Source organism: Hemicordylus capensis, chromosome 2, assembly GCF_027244095.1.
Source record: "Hemicordylus capensis ecotype Gifberg chromosome 2, rHemCap1.1.pri, whole genome shotgun sequence".
Taxonomy (NCBI): Eukaryota; Metazoa; Chordata; class Lepidosauria; order Squamata; family Cordylidae; genus Hemicordylus; species Hemicordylus capensis.
Genome location: NC_069658.1, coordinates 183,838,395 through 183,857,508, shown reverse-complemented (window position 1 = coordinate 183,857,508; position 19,114 = coordinate 183,838,395). Strand labels below are relative to the sequence as shown.

The window sequence follows — 19,114 nt, the reverse complement described above, 5'->3', positions numbered from 1 at the left end:
TGGTGTCTACTTTGTTTCTTTTTAGACTGGGAGCCCTTTGGGGACAGGGATCCGTCTTATTACTTTATTATTGTTGTCTCTGTGTAAACCGCTTTGGGAACTTTAGTCGAAAAGCGGTATATAAGTATTTGTATTTGTATGTATTCATTAAGTCTTTCAGTAAAAAGGCAAAGTAGTTATATATGCTGGATGAATTTCAGTACAAAGCTTCCTCAGCAACATCACTAATAGCTCAATGTATTCACAACTCAGAATAAGTAAAGGATAAGCCTCTCTGGCAGTATATAAATTCAATAAATAGATAAACAAACAAACAAAGTTTGTTTAGAGGAACTGTTCCCTGAAGATAATATTGACAGTGATCAGTCTGGAGTTGGCCTGCTGACTTCTGGGAACACACACCTTTTTGAGTCAGAAGGAAGAGAAACATCCTCTTGGTTGAATCCTTAAGCCACAGAGTTTATACTACAAGATTTTAGCCTTTCTTGTATAGGAGGGGTATAAGAAGACAGTGAAAGCACAACTTGAGTGGACTGGGGAAATACAATTCCAAGACACCCAAGGAACAGAGTACCTGAGTCTACCAATGAAACCCACCCAAGGAACAGAGTTCCTGAGTCTACCAATGAAACCCACCCAAGGAACAGAGTTCCTGAGTCTACAAATGAAACCCACCCAAGGAACAGAGTACCTGAGTCTACCAATGAAACCCACCCAAGGAACAGAGTTCCTGAGTCTACCAATGAAACCCAGACTAGAAAAGATACAAAATAAAATGGGGCACAAAACAGAAAATATTGGCACAATATGGTAAAGCCAAACGGTCATCTCCAAGACCACAGAGAAGAATACCAAGAACATTGTCAGGACAATGTACATAACCCCTAGGTTATGTACATCACAGCTATTAGGGTCAAACAAGACGTGTACATAAAGAAGTGCTACAGAGTTGTGCTCTGAACCTGAAGTACCTCTTATTTCATTAAAACTAGCACCATTTTCCACCCCAAAACTGCCCCCTTCAAAGTGGCTATTAGCCCCTGAAGTGTTAACTTCCTGCAAATCACCACTTTAGGGCAAAGAGCTGGTTGGGGCAGCACTTTTCAGCTGAAAAATTGTGCAAAGGGAAATAGCTATCCTCCATTTCAGCAGTGAAGACCCCTGCAGCTGTTTTTAGTTAAAGAGGCGGCAATTCTGATTAAGAGCCTCTATAGCATGTCTGTGTGCACAAGTCTAGTTTGACCCTTAGAGACAAAAACAGAAACTCTAGTAACCTTGCTAGGTTTATTATCTGTAAGAGTCTGGTGTTGTACTAACATGAGGGATGGGTTCACAACTTGACTGCTAGGATTATGTTCAGTGAGGGATAATGTAATCCATATTAAAATCCCTCCAAAATAGTTGATAATCAGTTAATTTTCTTTTCATTTCTTCTTCTTTTTTTAGAAAAGTTTGGAGAGATTCATCCACTTAAGTTTAAACCAATTAATCAGTCAAAATCAATTATCATCAGTGAAGGCCAATTGTAACTGGGGATGCTGCAAGTTAAGTGTACACTTTTGTTGGAAGCTATTTTGATGCGAGTACATCTCGGGAACAGTAAGAGAAAAACAACATGTTTAATACTAAAGATGGCATTTTCTGTCTAACAAGGTGTGCTACTTTGTTTATTACATTCTGAGTTCTCACACACTTCCTTCAATAGCTCTAAAAGGCAACTATAATGAAGTTTTGATAATATGCAAGTACAGTTCACATTTAACTGATCAATTTAAAAAGGAGACAAACAAGTAACATTATTTAGTTGGTTAATGGCCCTAATTAATAGCCAGCCATTGCCCCTAGAATCTTCCAGCATATTTTTAGAAAGCCCCACACCCTCTAGTAACAGGCTCCATTCCATAGGCCTTTCTGCCTCCCAGTTTTCCTCTTCCTACCTTTTCCAGCATACGCTCAACCTTCCGGAGTGAAGTGCGACGGGGCGTCTTGTCAAGCCCTGCCCCACCAGGTGACCCACCAGGGTCGGTGTGCCTCCCACCACTACGTTTCTCCTCTTGTCGCTCAGCCTCACGCAACTTTGCCTCAGCATTCAGGCAGTCAATGCGGTATGTCTGATATGTCTTCATAGCCTGTATGGACACAGAGTGGGTCAAATGTTGACCAACCTACAGCTGGCTGGAACACGCACACACAAACACACACACACAGAGTGCCTTTAAAACAAAAAACACCCAAATAAATCAAAATAGCAAAAAAAAAATTGGTTTAAGATGAGAATTAAAGTGTTTTTAGTTTTCACTTATGCTCTAAAAAGCATGGAAATTGCAAGTTAAGGTGGTTATTCAGTGTGTTATGATGGCTTCACATATTAAGCTCCACGCACCCACACTTGGCCTAGCTTTCTCTAGAAGCGAGAAGTGAGGATTTTGCACTACACTTCAGAACCAAATGCATTAAAAAAACAATTCCACTCAAATTAAAAGGTCTTGATCCCCGACACCTCTACAAGACCATCAGCACCATTCCAACATCACCAGCCCCACTCTGCTCACTTACCGTCTGCAACTCTGAAATTGCTTTTAGCAGCTCATCCTGCATCTGTTGCTCCATCTCTTTGCTCTGATGAGGGAGGAAAAGGAGGAATGGAAGTCAGGCTTCCCAGGACTGTGTTCACTATGCAGTTCTGTGAAAACTGTTTGGAGTTTATTCTTCAACAGGCTGAGAATATCAGCTTTCATCTTTCATAAAATATGTTTCCAGTAACACACGGAAAGCTGCAAATATTGCAATGCTATCACCTATTTTCCATTGCTAGGGGTACAGAGCTTGTCAAAAATCACAGTGAACATTCATCCCCCCAGATGGCCCAGACCACCCCAGCAGGCTCATGAACTAGTTTAGGGGCAGAGTTAGAGAGAAGTCACCGCACCTGCCCAGCAGCCACAAAACTGACTTCCAGCCAGATCTGAACTGACCTGGAAGGGGTTGGGGAGCATATTCCGATGCAGTTGCTGAAGAGCCATAAAAGGCTTCTGTCTATCTCTCTTCCATTTTTGATCAGCAAAAAGAGCTGCTGGCTACTGAGGTCAAAGCAGGGCTTCAGCAGAGGCAACGGGAAGAGCTGGTGGCTGCTGCCACACAAGGGCACCTCTTGCAGGCCCAGCACCTTGGACAAGTACCCAGCTTAAAGCCCTGTCCAGAGGGCAAGGCAGCCCTAACAGAAACCCAGCCTTCTACCCTCCAAGGCACCTACTTTCCGGGCCAGTCGCCCCACATCCTCACTGATGTGCCCCAACCGCAGTGCCAGGTGGCCTGTGTAGATTTCACTCAGCGCACCGTGATCCCGGCTTGCCTGCCGCGTCTGGTTGAGGATCGTGTACCAGCAATTCAAGGGAGATGGCAGGTTCTGGTCTTTCCTGCAGGGAAACAGGCATATCCTTTAGTCTCTGACTGGACATACTGCTTGCTTTCATCCCTCGTTGGCCTTGCCTCTCTGTTGCCTTTTTCAATCCCTCTAAAACCTAAATTTAAACTGTATGCTCCTTGGGGCACTGATCTGTCTTTCACCTATGCATTCTTTTAAACCAACTTTTCATTGTTTTTAATTTATTATTTTCAAGCTGCCTTGAGCTTTGGAAAGAGGGAATACAAATACAGTACATAAAAAGCCTATTAAGGTATGTTTGATGCAAGCAAAATCTGTGTACAGTGTATACATATACAGATTTGTACATATATACAATTACTCATATATTATGTGTACACACAGTAGTACACTTCCTATCTGTACACTTCCTTGCAATTGAGGGTACCTGTACTCTGGTCCGCTTTTAAAATGAAAAATTTAGGCCCAAAAAAACTTCAATATGACAGTCATTTCCCAATACAGGTGGACCTCGTTATCCACAGATTCTACATCCACGGATTTGCGTATCTGTAGTTGGGGAAAAGACATCCAACCTTGGCATATATGGGGGTGGGTGGGTGGGAGATGCCATCCTCATGTATCTGCAGGTGGCAGGAAATTATCACGTAGGTCATTGCCAGCCACCGTTTTCTTCAAAGGAGCCACAAAATGGCTCCTGTCCTTGTTAAAAAAGTGGGGGGGACATGCCGGTTTTTGGCCAGTTTAGGGGCCCAGCATGACACAGGAGGAGCAGCATGGCATGGTAAGAAGCCCACCCCTGCAAAATTCAGTCAATTTTCGGCCATTTTCTGCCAATTGTCAGCCAGCCGGGAACCTAACCTAGCTTGTTTCACTCATTTCCTACAGTGCTGTGTGCTCAGTGCAAGGGAATCCATTATAACTTTATAGTGAGCACAAAATGCTCCTGTTTGTTGTGTTTACTGCTTTCCACTTCCTGTTGTTCCAATGTAGGGGCAAGATTTGGCCACCACACTTTTCCTGCTCTCTATAAGCTCCCACGAAATACTTAAATTCAGAATGTTGATGCTTGCATATTCCCCCTTTTATTGGAGGTACCGCACAAATTCAACAACGCAGTAACTCACTGACACACAACAAATCTGCTCATTATCTGACAATATCTGGCAGTATCATGAGGTCCACAATATTTTGAGTAGTTGTAACAACAAAAGAATGCATCAGTCGTTGAAGAGGGCTCAGAGAAACATTCAGACATTTAAAGAGGACTTCGAGCTCCCAGACTGGGCCAGTCTTACCCCTTAGTCTCTGCCCACTGCTCACCACCATCAGCAGCCTCCCTCTCTCCTCTACCCACATCTTGTCTCCTCTACCAACTCAGTGTCTTCCTCAACTACTTGCTTTTATTATACAAATCTATGGTGCGGACACATCTGGAGTACCGCGTACAGTTCTGGTCACCATATCTCAAGAAGGATATTATAGAACTGAAAGAGGTACAGAAGAGGGCAAGCAAAACAATCAGGGTCTACAGCACCTTCTTTACTAGGCCAGACAACAGTATCTTGGGTTTTTTTGTTTAGAAAAAATATTGACTAAGGGGAGACACAACAGAGGTTTATAAAATGATGCATGGTGTGGAGAGAGTGAATAGAGAGAAATTCTTCTCCCTCTCGCACACAACACTAGAATCAGGGGTCATCCTATGAAACTGATTGCCAGGAAATTTAGGACTGACAAAAAGAAATACTTTTTCACACAGCACATAATTAACATATGGAACTCTGCCACAGGATGTGGGGATGGTGACCAGCTTGGATGGGTTTAAATGGGGCCCAGACAAATTCATGGAGGACAGGTCCATCAGTGGCTAGATTCATGGCCTATAAATGGCTCGATTCAGAGGCAAGAAGCCTCTGAATACCAATTACATCAGAGCAACACCAGGACAGGGGGCATGCCCATCTCCTGCTTGTAGGCTTCCCAAAAGCATCATCTGGAGGGCTACTGTGGGAAACAAGATGCTGGTCTAGACAGACCTTGGGCCTGATCCAGCTGGGCTCTCAATGTACTAACTTCCCCTATGGTAGTTTTAAACAAAACAAACCACAAAATACAACCCACCCTACACAATCTGCCATCTTTTAGTGGCACCCAAAACCTGCTGTCTAAGAAGAGCGGCTCACATCATTTCAGGGTAAGGCTCTAGTGATGATAGTAAATGGACAGAAGTGCTGCTAATCATTTCCTTAACAGGCCAGATTAAGATTATGATGGGCCTGAGGCTAATGAGAGAACAGGATTGGAAATGGGAGGTCTAAATTTCTAGAACCATGGCTTAAAGGGGGCCCTAAACATCTGAGGGACTAAAGCTGCACCTTATTGGTTAATCCAGCCCTGTCACAACTTTATAACACAAACACCTCTCCATTACTCTGTATCGTCATCATAAAAGAGCCAGCATGGTGCAGTGGTTAGAGTGCTGGACTAGGACCGGGGAGACCCGAGTTCAAATCCCCATTCAGCCATGAGACTAGCTGGGTGACTCTGGGCCAGTCACTTCTCTCTCGGCCTAACCTACTTCACAGGATGGTTGTGAGGAGAAACTCAAGTACGTAGTACACCGCTCTGGGCTCCTTGGAGGAAGGGCGGGATATAAAAAATGTAAAATAATAAATTATCCTAAAGGCCCCTGTCCAACCTGGCTGACCTTTCCAACCTTTGAAGAACGCAAAGGCCTTGCCTGAAATTCTGATGCTCCTTGGAACCTCGAATCTTAGCAGAGAAGCGTTCAGACAGCTTCTCCAGTCCCCGAGAATACTCTTGCTCCACCTCAGCCTTCCGGCGCAGAAAGTCAGCCACATCTTGCAGTAACTGCTGCCGACTCTCTGCTTGAGAGTCAAGGCCTCGGACCTGCTCCCCCATCTGCCAACGCATTTCTGGAAGAGAGAAGCAAAGATCACACAGAGTCTGGGTAGGTTGGGGGGCCTAGATTACCTGAGGCTAGGGAGACAGTAGTTTTTACATTTAATTTTTTTTCCCCCAGAGAGCTGAAGGAGACTGAAAGAGGAATTGCCGTTTGCATGGTTCTCATCCCACTTTTGCCTCTGGGAAACAGGTTTCTGTATGGTTTCAAAAATATGTGGTATATACAGAAAATGTACCTTTAAACAGGTCTCACCATTTGTCTTTCTCTTGCAGACTGAGCCCAACTTCCTCCCACCTTCACACAGCATCAGGTAGTCACACTGCTGCTCACTGGACAAAGAGGCATCTTTCAAAGTGGTGACTGGTTTATACAGGCACTCCCTGAGTTTCAATCACTTGACTTACAAACACCCATACTTACAAACAAAGCTCTATAACGTATTACATTAAAGAAGTCCCCAACTTAAAATTTCAACCCACACTTACAAACAAGTTATCACTCTTGGGAACTATATGCATTCCAAGTTATGAACATCTGATTTACAAATGTACTTTTGGAACACAACCCGTTTGTAAGTTGGGGACTTTCTGTATTTAGCAGAAGGAGAGAGCAACTGTCCCTATTCAGTCCAACATCGAGCCCCTTCAGTGACTGTTGCTGGTGTCTCCCTTCAATTTCTTTTTAGGATTGTGACGCCTTTGGGGACAGGGAACTGTTTCTCATTCCTTAAAATACCAGCAATCAACAATGGTTATTGAGTTGCTGTCTTGCCCCTTCCCCCATGTTTCTGGCACACTGTTTGTCTTTTATATTTTAATGAGTTGCATTAATATTTATGCATGCAAACATTTCTTTGTCACTTAGATTTACTAAAGAGAAATCTAGTTGCAAAACTGTTCTGGGGATGTGCCAAGCGGGCGCAGGGTAGAGTAACAGGCTTATGATGTTTCAGGTAGTAACCAGCCAGTCAGTGACAGAACTAGTTTTTACAAAGCTTGACTGTGCGGATGAAGAGTTATGTCTATATACAATGTGGTGAGTATGCTTCTGCTGTGATACAACTGATGCAACGTTGTGCACCCTTGCAAAACCTATTTGACCAGAGCCAATAACAGGACAAAATTAATGTGTGTGTACATCATGGAAAGCAATACCTCATTCAAACCACTTTCAGCTCTCTTCAAAACCATTGTTTACCTCCAGACAAACACAACTGCTTACGCCCCATAAAATAAAGTTTAAAAAAGAAGAGAAAAATCAGAGAGAGGTGGCACTCTATCTGGTGATGTTCACACTCCTCAAAGCAAAATAAGGATCTTGATTTAAAATTAGGATGGGCATTTAATTATACAAAAGGAAGGGACTACCAAATGGGTTTTCCCCCCTTTCAAACTGAGTTTTCTAAATCTACTCTGCTTTTTGGTTCCTTATTGCTGCCCTTTAAAATTCAGAACCAATCATCTGTTCCAGAGACCAGTACACAGGGGGGAAATGCTCCACTTGTCTCAGGACCCTCTTCTCCCCTCTCTGGGTACACCACATTCTCCAGGATGGCTTGCCCCACTATTTGAAAATCTAAGACTTAAGAGCCATTTCACGAAAGCGTCATGCATAAGGCGATTTTGTCTAGACTACATATTTAGAGTGGGAATGAACCAAAAACAATTTTGGAAACACATATGCATATAGGTAGACTCATCATAAAACCAAAGCTGGCTGCAGCTCCTTGCTAAACGTGAATACTCAGCAGCAAACTCAGATCAGCTTCTGCACAATGTGTGAAACTACTCTTAGTAGAACATGTCTGGCGTAGATCACTTCCTTGCTCAATGAACACACACAAGAACTAGATTGTGGCAAGGTGTAGCCCGGAGCTCACACCTCGCTTAAGGAGGCTCATACAACAGCTGAGTCTAGATGGAGGTGAGGAAGCCGGCCAGTTTTATTTGGCCTGAAGACACATGTACATGCTTTCATGCACAACTGTGTCTCTCTCTCACTCACCCACCCCCACCCATAGGCACACAACTACAAACAGAGGCATGTATTCATACACAGGGTTTCCCACTACCTGAAAGTGCCAGTTTGGTTGGAAAGTTAAATAATAAAACTGCTTAGGAAGGAAAGTTCTAACACACCCCTGTGTCTGTTGGCAAGTTTAAGCTAAACATACACCAAGCTTTCCACTACACTCAGCTATGATATGCAAACCCAGCTGTATGCACAATTATCTCCTGATGACCCTCTAAAATTAACTTCTTCAAACACAAATTAGAGGACTCTGAGAATATATATCAATGGAGATTAGAGACATCAAAAACATAGACATTCTTAAACTTTTTGCCAACAAGATTCAAGAGAAAACAGCACATCAGTGTGGGAAAGTAGGTAGCTCAGCAAGTTACATGCCATTAAAATAGTTAAAATGGTATTTCCAGCCCATCTTCTTGGGAACACTGGGGTTTTTCAGAAGCTCATCAGAACCTTGAAGAGAAGACTCATAATTATGGGCAGGTTTCCCTGAACAACTTGCCCACTCACTGCTACTAATCTTCCCTAGTAATGTGCAGCATGGGAGAGTGTTCTGAGCATTCTCGGCTCACATAGAGGAAACAGTGAGGCCCGCCCAACACACTTCACTAGCTCTGCTCATGATCCAAGAGTGCCCCTTAGAATATGCCCCAGAATCTTCTCCAACATACAAAGATTTCTCGGCAGACAAATAAATATAGAACGGGTTCCCTAAAGGCAAGAAATTTGGACACCACTGAATCAAACTCTACTTGCTCCAGTTGGAATATTTGCTGCTACCACAAATTTTAAAAGATAGTGCCAGAGGGGGCTGAAGCAAGGAACAGGTAAACATGACTCAACACCGTGCAACTCTTGCTGCCACAGGTTTCAGTTTGCTGGTAGTTTCCCCAAACTGTTTGCCTTTAAGCACTCACTTGCCAGAAGTCTTTTGTTCCTACTGTCATTACACCAGCATAGTTGTGTGTGTGGTATGTGTGTTTTGCCAAGGGTAATGTCGTCTTTCAGGTTCACAGACAAAAACAGAGACGTTTCTGTGACATCCCTATTCTTCTATCAAAGATCCCTGTCTGAGCCCCTCGTTTTACACTGCTCAAGGCTCCACTCTTTTGGTTTCTAAACAGTGAACTAGGAGGACGGACCACAGCTCCATGGCAGAACACCTCCTTTGCAGACAGAAAAATCCCAGGTTCCATCCCTGGCATGTCCAGATAGGTCCCTGGATCGGACACCATGGAGGGCTGTCGCTAGTTGCTGTAGACCATGGGTTCTCAAACATGGGTCCCCAGATGTAGTTGGAGTACATCATCCCCAGTCACAATGGCCTTTAGCCATGAAGAGAGATGTAGTCCATTCATATCTGGGGGCCCAAATTGAGACAACTTTGAGCTAGATAAGAACATAAGAAAAAGCCCTGCTGGATCAGGCCCAAGGCCTATCTAGTCCAGCATCCTGTTTCGCACCGTGGCCCACCAGATGCCACTGGAAGCCCATAGGCAAGAGGCGAGGGCATGCCCTCTCTCCTGCTGTTGCTCCCCTGCAACTGGTATTGAGAGGCATCTTGCCTCTGAGGCAGGAGGTGGCCTACAGCCCTCAGACTAGTAGCCATTGATAGACCTGTCCTCCATGATTTTATCTAAACCCCTCTTAAAGCCATCCAGGCTGTTGGCTGTCACCACATCTTGTGGCAGAGAATTCCATAGATTGATTATATGTTGTGTGAAAACATACTTCCTTTTATCAGTCCTACATTTCTTGGCAACTGGTTTCATGGGATGACCCATGGTTCTAGTGTTATGTGAGAGGGAGAAAAACTTCTCTCTATCAACTCCACACCATGCATGATTTTATGGACAGAAGGACCAATGGTCTAAATAAGACAGATTCTTATGTTCAAGGAAAAGAAACAGTATGACTAGAGATGGGTAAGAATACCCAACCTTTTTCTAATGTATTCATTATGTTAGCAGTCGTTACTATTTGATGTTGTAAACATACACTTTAGAAAACTACAAGGTTAGTAACTGTTGACCACATAAAGAATGTGACACAGATTTCTAATCATCTGTGAGAAACACAATTACTGAGAGATTCTAGAAAGTAACAAATGCAGCTATAAAAGTATGAGGGAATATAAAATTCTACCTCATCCTATTATTAGAGAGCGTATGGATTTCAGAGGACAAAAATAGTTTAGAAGTCTGGTCTCCTTTTATTGAATATTATTATGCAAATAATAGAAATATTAAAGGAATTTTCCTAAGAGCCGCTAGGCACATCGCTAAAACCGAGCTCTGGCAGGTGGTGGATGACCCTGGGCCCCTGGAGGGGGCGCCGTTGGTTGAATGACAACTTGCTCTTTGCACTCCTCCCCACACTTCTCTGAAGAAGGTGAAGTGGGGCAGGAGCACATCTTCACTTTTCGTCCCAAGGCCCACTCCAGCATTGCTCTGCCCCTGGGAGCAGACCAAAGGACCAAAAGGATCTGCTGGATCAGACCAAAGGTCCACCAAGTCAGTATCTTGTTTCGCATAGTGGCCAACCAGGTGTCCACAAGTGGAGCTTGAAAGCAGTAGCTCTTTCCTGCCACTGCACCAATGAGAAGTTCCATTGGCACATGAAGGCTCCACATAGCCATCAGGACTAACAGTCCATCAGTGACAGACCTCTTGTCCATGAACTTGTCCAGTTTCCTCTTAAAGAGAGTGGCCATCACCACATCCCATGGCAGCAAATTTCATAATACACTGTGTGAATAATGCACTAGTGTTTCGTCTGTCTAGAACAGGGTTGCACACCTCAAATGTGGGCCATAGCCAACCATGACAGTCAGCACATTAATTTTAACATTAAAATTATTAAAAACATTAATGAAAGTAGGGTTGGAGTCAGGGGGAAAGAAGAAAGGAAAGATGGATGGTGTCAGTGGGCTCCAGCCTAGGGGCACAAAATATCTGGTCTCGAGCAATCACCTGCATTGAGCCGCTGCTGCTAGTCAGGAGGACAGGCCAAGAGCTCTTCATGGCTCCTGCTGTTGCTGTAGGATATTTCTATCTGCGGGCTGGCAAAAAAGTCCCTTCGGGCCGGATCCAGCCCCCGGGCCATATGTTGTGCAGGTCTGGCCTAGAATCTCCTGCCAATCAATGTCACTAGATGACTCAGAGTTCTAGTATTATATGAGAGAGAGAGAGAAAGAAAATTCCCTCTAATCCGTTTCTCCACTCTATGCAGAATTGTAGAAATCTGTCCTTCATATTTTTAGCAAACTAAAGAGGCCCAAATACTTCAGCCTTTCCTCATAGAGAAGGTGCTCCAGCCCCCTGATCGTGTTAGTTAACCTTATCGGCACCTTTGCCAGCACTGCAATGCCAGTGTCAAGATTGGATGATTACATGTATTGTGAAACCAAACATTTGTATACCTGATTAATAAATTTCTATTAAGTTAAAACACTGAGATTTTTAGAAAAATACAAAGCAGACAAGAGCCTTCTTAGGAAAACAAATGTTGATCTTCCTCTCACGTATCAGCAGTATTCCCCCCCCCCATCTGATAACACATCAACAGACAGCTTATATTAGCAACTAGCAAAATGCCTTGCATTATGGCCAGCAGGATATGCATGGGTACGAGCATATATTGCAAAGACCCTTGGTGCATGGCATGTACACATACACAGTCTCTGCTGATCCCTGTCAGTAAGGGTTAGGTGATTCAGTGTCAGGCGCGGAGAGCAGGCTTTGCCTTTCTTCCAACAGCATTCCCAACAACAGTTTTTTTTCTTCCCCATGAGTTAATCGAAGCAATTCATTGTAAAACTGATTGGAAAAAAGGAAAAGGTGCACTCACAGGTATTGATGGTATATTATGGGCACTAAGCCTGCTCTTGGTGACCCTCCCACAGAGAATCAAACTGGCTCCTTATCTGCATAACTTCATCCTGGCTTCAGGTTTTTAATCACACTAGAGGGTGGCTAACCTGAGCTACCCAGTTGTTGTTAAGACTACAACTCCCATCCTCCCTAGCTGCAGCTGGAGAGCCTCAGGCTGGCCACCCCTGCAGCAGAGTGTAGGGAACTGTATTTTAATATTTAATACCCATGAATTCAAGTAAATTTGTATTTACTAAAGTATTTCTAATCCATAATTCTATATACTCTCCAAAGCGAAACATCTTTTACATTGCTTCAGGACATTCATTACTGAACATATGCCAAAACAAAAATATCTTCAGATTTCTAAGCATTTTCATATATGAGTGGCCTTCCATGCCATCAATACAACATTCACATCGTCACAGTGATTTTGGCAACAACTGCTGCTTTCAGGATGGATGCTTTTTTCTCCTTTATTTATTAAAAACCAAAAACACACTTTGAATCCTTTCCCCAAAGGCAAAGTCAGAGGCTAGCATGGCATTTCAAGAAGATTAAATTTGTTTCCAACATGGAAAAACAACCTCACCATGCCTCCGTTGAGTAAGACTGTCTCTAAAGGAACCAATGCCCCAATTATCTAAATTAGTAGCTAGCCCCTTTTTCAAAAGAGGAACACTGGGGTCCAAGAAACAGTATAAAATGTTTATGCAACAATGGCTTATAAAAATATCCCAGCCACTCATGAACCTCTTCCCTCCAACATCTACCACCAATATACCTCATTTCAAAAATGCCTCCATGGTCTGTGAAATCTTCACTCTCACATGCAACTAATTTCTCCAGCATGACTCAGTGAAGCACACAGATTCCTACCACCTAACAACTGCTCATCTATCAATGCATACTCTATATCAAAAGCTACCAAGTTCTGTAAAACAAGTCTGCAACAAAATTATCAACTAGGCCATGCCATCTCTGTCTACATTCAGTGGACTGTGCTCTTCAAGTCAAATCCTCAAATCTGGTTCCCATTTGCCTCTTTTACAGAGCAATCCTATGCTCCCAGTTATACCAGTGACCATTTATACCACCAGTGTTATTTTCACTGTCAGGATCCTATGGCACTTCCAGAACAAGATGGGAGGAGAAAATAAGGATTGGGGGCGGGGGGCGGGGCGGGCGGAGGAATCCTATAAAGGTACAAGTCCACCAGCCACTCATTCAATGGCCATGCCAACACCACTGGCATGTACCAATCACAGGACAGAGTGCCAGCAACACCCGCATGTGGGTCAGGCAGGGAAGGAACCAATCCTTGCAATGAGGACATGTCCCATGGCATCACCATACTATGCCTCACACCATAACCCTTCTGACAAAACGATGGCACAGCACCTTTTACTGTATGGATTACTGTGGGTCAGGCAGCAAAAGGCTACAGAAAACTGTCAAGGATCCCAGCACCTAGGAGTTCAAATCCCCAGGGTGCAGACAGAGGGAAAACCCCAAAAGCAACTCCTCACTTCAATATTTTGTGGGGAAAGACATGGTGGGGGAGAAAATATGGGGGGGGGCAGAAAAGCACTTGTTTAACAACATTGTTTGACAATGATTTTATTAACCATTTAACAGAAAAGCGTTTAACAGCTGGAGAAACACTTCTGGGGGAGAATTCAGTAAAATGAAGAGGGGTCTCTTCAAATACATAAGGGTGATCTGAACCCTTGCCAGTTCCCCTTATGCTACTCTGTGTGTGTCAGTCACAAACACACACACCGCTAATAACCATATTTTTCAGTGCACGGCAGAAAGGGAAGGAACATAGTTCCCAGGGGAAGAAAAAGGAACGTAAAACAGACATACAGGCTCCCTAGGGCAAAGGTCTGAGTCTCGAGGGAAGCAAGACTCATTTGCAGGAAATCACTCTTTTGCATGGGGCAGGAACTGTGACAAGCAGCAAAGGGAGCCCAGGTTGCATTCAGGCAGGGGGAAATGCTGGCAGCTCATTGGTCAGAGCTGCCAAGCTGGAGATGGTAGAATTAAGGTCACAGTCACTTTTTGCATACCTGGCCAGAAAATGTAAGAAGCAAAAAATAAAATAAAAAGGGGCGGGGGGAGGAGGCAGGTATCAAGCCCATACTGTCCAGACAACAGAGCAGCTCTCTAACCACCCAGCAGAACATACGCTCTGACCATATACCGCAAGAACACAGAGGCTGAATGAAGAGCCCTAGGCCTATGGAATAGCGCAGATTTCACAAAATCTCCTGTGCTCTCTCACAGGCAAGGGCTGGGAAGAATCCCCAAACACAGGCACACATGAGAGATGGCAGTGTTTCATTTATTTATTAAAATTTATTTGTGTGTTTATTTGTTTGTTTGTTTTTACATTTATGTCCTGCTCTTCCTCCAAGGAGCCCAGAGTGGTGTACATGGCCATGTTTATCCTCACAACAACCCTGTGAGATAGGTTAGGCTGAGAGATAATAAGTTCCAGGCCCAGAGTCACTTGGCAACTTTCTTGGCTGAATGGAAATTTGAACTCCCCAGTCCTACTCTAACCACGACACCACATTGGCTCTTGACACGGCCATAAGCTTAACATAAACCAGGTAACTGACACAGGCCAATTACCTGGCTTACGTGACAGGGGTTGCCTTTTGTATCAGCCATCCCATCTAGCTACACACACACCCTGCTTGTTTGCCTGGGCATCTAGCAGCCCTTATGATGCCTCCACTGCACCCATCTCCCCAACTGCCTCATCCATCAAGGCAGCAGTTGCATCGCTGCTTGCACGCCAGGAGGAGCCAGTCTTACTCTTGCTGGAGCTCATGGGGACAAAAGCAAAGTTACAGACCCTGAGTCCAGATAGCAGAGAGACTCTTGCCTCCCTCCCCTTCGGAGTCCCATCCTAACACCAGCCAAGCTAAGAAACAACTACTAGAGAAGAGAGAATGGATCCCTATCAGCTACTAATGCCTGATAAACAATTACTGTGGTAAAGTAAATGTTTTTATTGAACAGCCTGAGCACTTGAATAAGCAGAGTGCCAACCATCTCCTCCCAACAGGGCTCCTGTGCCTTTTATTTATTTATTTTACTTTATTTAGTACATTTGTATCCCTGGGCGGTTCACAATATTTGCAGATTGCATGACTAACAGCCATTTAGCAGGTGTTGGTTGGAATCACCTAGAATCACCTGCTACCTAAGTGCCTGTCAAGAAGGCTGCACCCAGTGGTGGATTAATGGAGAGGCAGAGCAGGCATTTGCCTATGCCAGCAAAACATGAGGACCCCTCCTCAAATTTTGCCGCCCCTCTCTGTGGGCAACAGCGGCTGCAGCAAGGGTGGAGTGGATGAGGAGAAAGTAACCCCCCCCCCTTACCTTTGTTTTAAAAAGGCAAACTTTTTTTTTTTTAAGGTAAAAGGGCAGCAAAAGCCTTTTTGCCTATGGGCAGCAAAAAACTTAATCTGCCCCTGGCTGCAACACTGCAATATCCCATCTGAAACAAGTACGTCGGCAACCCAGAGAGAAAGAGCTGGAATCACAATGGCCACTGCTGTTGGCCATGCTGTGGACTTCCCTGGTGGTCGGCACAGCAAAAGGCATATGGGAAGTTCTGAACTCTATCGAAGTTGGAGAGCTGCCTGTGACAAACACAGAGAGGCTATTCACACGAGTGTGCAAAACCCGGCAAAGGGAGAGCCCAGCCCAGTTTTGCACACCCGTGTGAACCACGGGGATTGCGCACAATCCCGGTGGCTACACAACAGCAAACCCGCCTATGAAGCCTCCTGCTAAAATGAGGTTAAAGGAGCAAGCACTCCCTTAGCTTCTCGGGGGTGTGTGTGTGTGTGTGTCCCTGTAATGTACTGCGCAATTGCGTTGTGCATTATTGGAACTCTGGGGGGTAGTGCGGGGCAGCGCATCCCAGCACCCCAACCCCAGGACTGACAACCGATCCTCTAAGAAGAAGATAAGCTGAACGCTCCTTCCTCACAGACAGCCTGTGAGCTCTTCTCACGGATCGTGAGACGGGCTCTAGAGAAATGCTTGTGAAGTACACCAGCAATGTTCAGCAGCTGCAGCACAGGGTCTCTGGATCTGAATGGTCGTTTGCAACCTTCGTATTTTGAGGGCGTGCTAGCCTCCCTCCACCCCTTGCTTGCCTTTCTGGGGTGCATGGTTCAAACTGTGTTTGTGTACGGAGTCCTCCTGGGGTAGTAGCTGAAAGGGTGCTGAGAAGGCAAGGTTAACATCGTCTGGTGGCTAAAGGCCACCTCCAGCCTCAGAGGCACAATGCCTCTGAATACCAGTTGCAGGGGAGCCACAGCAGGAGAGAAGGCATGCCCTCACTGCTTGCCTGTGGGCTTCTCAGAGGCATCTGGTGGGCCACTGTGTGAAACAGGATGCCGGACTAGATAGCCCTGGGCCTGATCCAGCAGGGCTGTTCTTATGTTAACAAAGTGCTCTTCCCATCTGTACTCTGAGGGTGCCCTTTCTGCATAGTCTCCATTACCATAGTTCACCTTTATGTGCACAACATGAGGCCAGAGAGATAGAAAGGCTATTCACACAAGCGTGCAAAACTGGGCTAAAGGAGTCCAGCCCGGTTTTGCACGCACGTATGAACTGCTGGGATCCCTTAACCCCATTTTGTTAAACCCACAAGCGCACCCTTCACCCCATTTTTTCCCCTCATCTGACAACCAGGGCTGCTTGCAGCCATGGCTTCCAGACTGCAGGGATTCCAGGGAGGGGGGTCCCCATGATGCGCACACTCACGTGCTGCATCATGGTATTTCTGGGGACCAGGATGACACATCCCAGCCCCTGACCCTCCCCGCTGCCTTGGTGTGCTGGGAGCGCACACCCAGCACAGGAGGAGAGATCATCTGCAGGAAAGGTAAGTATAACCCGCCTTCCCCACAGCCCGATCTGGAGCCCTTCTCACTGCTTGTGAGAAGAGGCTCATAGTCTAACGCCACATGCCCTGTCATCTGAGTTATGAGCTCCCTGTCAGGCATTTCTATAGCAGGGTAGCTGCGTTGTGATCAGTGTTCTAAATTTTTTCATCTGTGTGAGGAATGAGTTTTGTTCTGGGTGGCAGTATCAAGGCAGTTGGTGCATACATGCATTCCTGATTCAACCCGAGCAGGATCTAAAATTAACTGAGCGCAGGCACGTGCACATGCCTTAAAGGGATCACTGGTTGTGATTGTGTCTGGTGCAGGGTCAGTCTGAACACTTTGTGGTAGAGTATGTAAAGCAGGCGATGGCAGCGGGTCAGCATTTTTTGCTCTCCATAGATTCCAAAGGGTGCTTCTCGTCTTGCAGCATCTCTGAAGTCAGTGGCCAACATCCAGACTAATATTTATTAGAGGACGTTCTATTGGAATTTAGTAGACCTTTCTATATCCCTACGATTGAGAAATTTGGTTAAGATATCAGTCAGTGTAATTTTAGGCCATCGCTGGGGTGTGGCCATGGTTTGGAGGGGATACAAGATTTGGTAGAATCTGCTGCTCTCCATCCCACCCACAACACACCTCAAACCCTTCGTATTTTGGGGCCTTTGAACAAGCGAAGTTGCACCAGTGGTGAGATTACAACAGTATGACTTCGGTCCACTTTAACTATGGATATACTCCAATGTATCTCAAGTTGCACCAGTGCAGGGGACCCAACCCCTATGCTGCTACAGACTTTTAATTTAATTTAATTTAATTTAATTTTAGCTTTTCAAAGCATAGGATTGCACCGTGAATTGCCTCCAAAACCCGGGGTGGTCATCTCATAGAAGGGTTGCCTCCATCATATATAAATTAACTGCTTTAAAAATACTGCTAAATGTATGCCTACAAATACAGTGGGTATTGAAAAGAATCACCCCCTTTGATAGACCTTAAATTCTGGTTCCCTTACATCCTGAAATGAAAACACAAAGAAAATTCCCTTCACCAGCTGTACTTATCCAATGCAACCTATAACATCCAACTGAAAAACATCACAATTACAGTCCAGAAAAAGTGTCAGAAATAAAAAACAAGAATTACTGAGATTGAAAAAGGATCACCCCCCCCAATGTCAATATTTTGTTGAACCACCTTTTGCTTTAATAACAGCCTTGAGTCTGTTGGGATACTTCTCTATCAACCTTGCACATCTAGACAGAGCAATATTTGCCCACTCCTCCATACAGAACTGTTCAAGTTCGGTCACATTGGATGGTAGGTGTTGATGGACTGCTGTCTTCAAATCTCCCCACAGATTTTCTATGGGATTTAGGTCTGGGCTCTGACTGGGCCACATGAGGACGTTCACTTTTTCCCCCTTCAGCCACTGTGTGGTCAATTTTGCTGTGTGCTTCGGATCGTTGTCATGTTGAAAGGTGAATCTTCTGCCCATCCTCAACTGTCTGGCAGAGGGTAGCAGGTTTTCTTCCAGAATCTAACGGTATTTTGCCCCATCCATTTTTCCTTCCACCCTAACGAGAGCCCCAGTCCCTGAGGCAGAGAAACACCCCCACGACAGGATGCTGCCACCTCCATGCTTCACTGTAGGTATGGTGTGTTGTGGAAAAAATGTGGCTTGTTCGGGAGGGTCGCAAGGAGAAAGCCACTTCTCAAGAAAGGCCACATTAAAGCTCATTTGAGCTTTGCCAGAAGGCACCTTGAAGATTCTGATGCCAAATGGAAAATGGTCTTATGGTCTGATGAGACCAAGATTGAACTATTTGGCCTCAACACCAAACAGTACACCTGGCGTAAATCCAACGCAGCTCACCATCCACAACACACCATACCTACAGTGAAGCATGGAGGTGGCAGCATCCTGTTGTGGGGGTGTTTCTCTGCCTCAGGGACTGGGGCTCTCGTTAGGGTA

The 19,114-nt window shown here is 44.9% G+C and overlaps 1 protein-coding gene across 4 annotated transcripts in view; it reads right to left on the bottom strand.

The window, feature by feature from the left end:
• ARHGAP4 (Rho GTPase activating protein 4) overlaps positions 1-19,114 on the bottom strand; it is a 69,417-nt gene that overhangs the window by 39,593 nt on the left and 10,710 nt on the right. For 3 of the 4 annotated variants that reach the window (XR_008316344.1, XM_053296956.1, XM_053296957.1), the window contains exons 2-5: positions 6,122-6,324; positions 3,254-3,409; positions 2,557-2,619; positions 1,938-2,129 (exon numbers count right to left, since the gene is read on the bottom strand). Coding sequence is in view for 3 of the 4 variants with exons in the window: in XM_053296956.1 (XP_053152931.1) it covers positions 1,938-2,129; positions 2,557-2,619; positions 3,254-3,409; positions 6,122-6,324 (614 nt within the window). In the remaining variant the exon portion in view is untranslated. Of the gene's footprint in view, positions 1-1,937; positions 2,130-2,556; positions 2,620-3,253; positions 3,417-5,135; positions 5,192-6,121; positions 6,325-19,114 lie in introns of those variants that run through there. The other variant, XM_053296958.1, reaches the window with a different exon arrangement.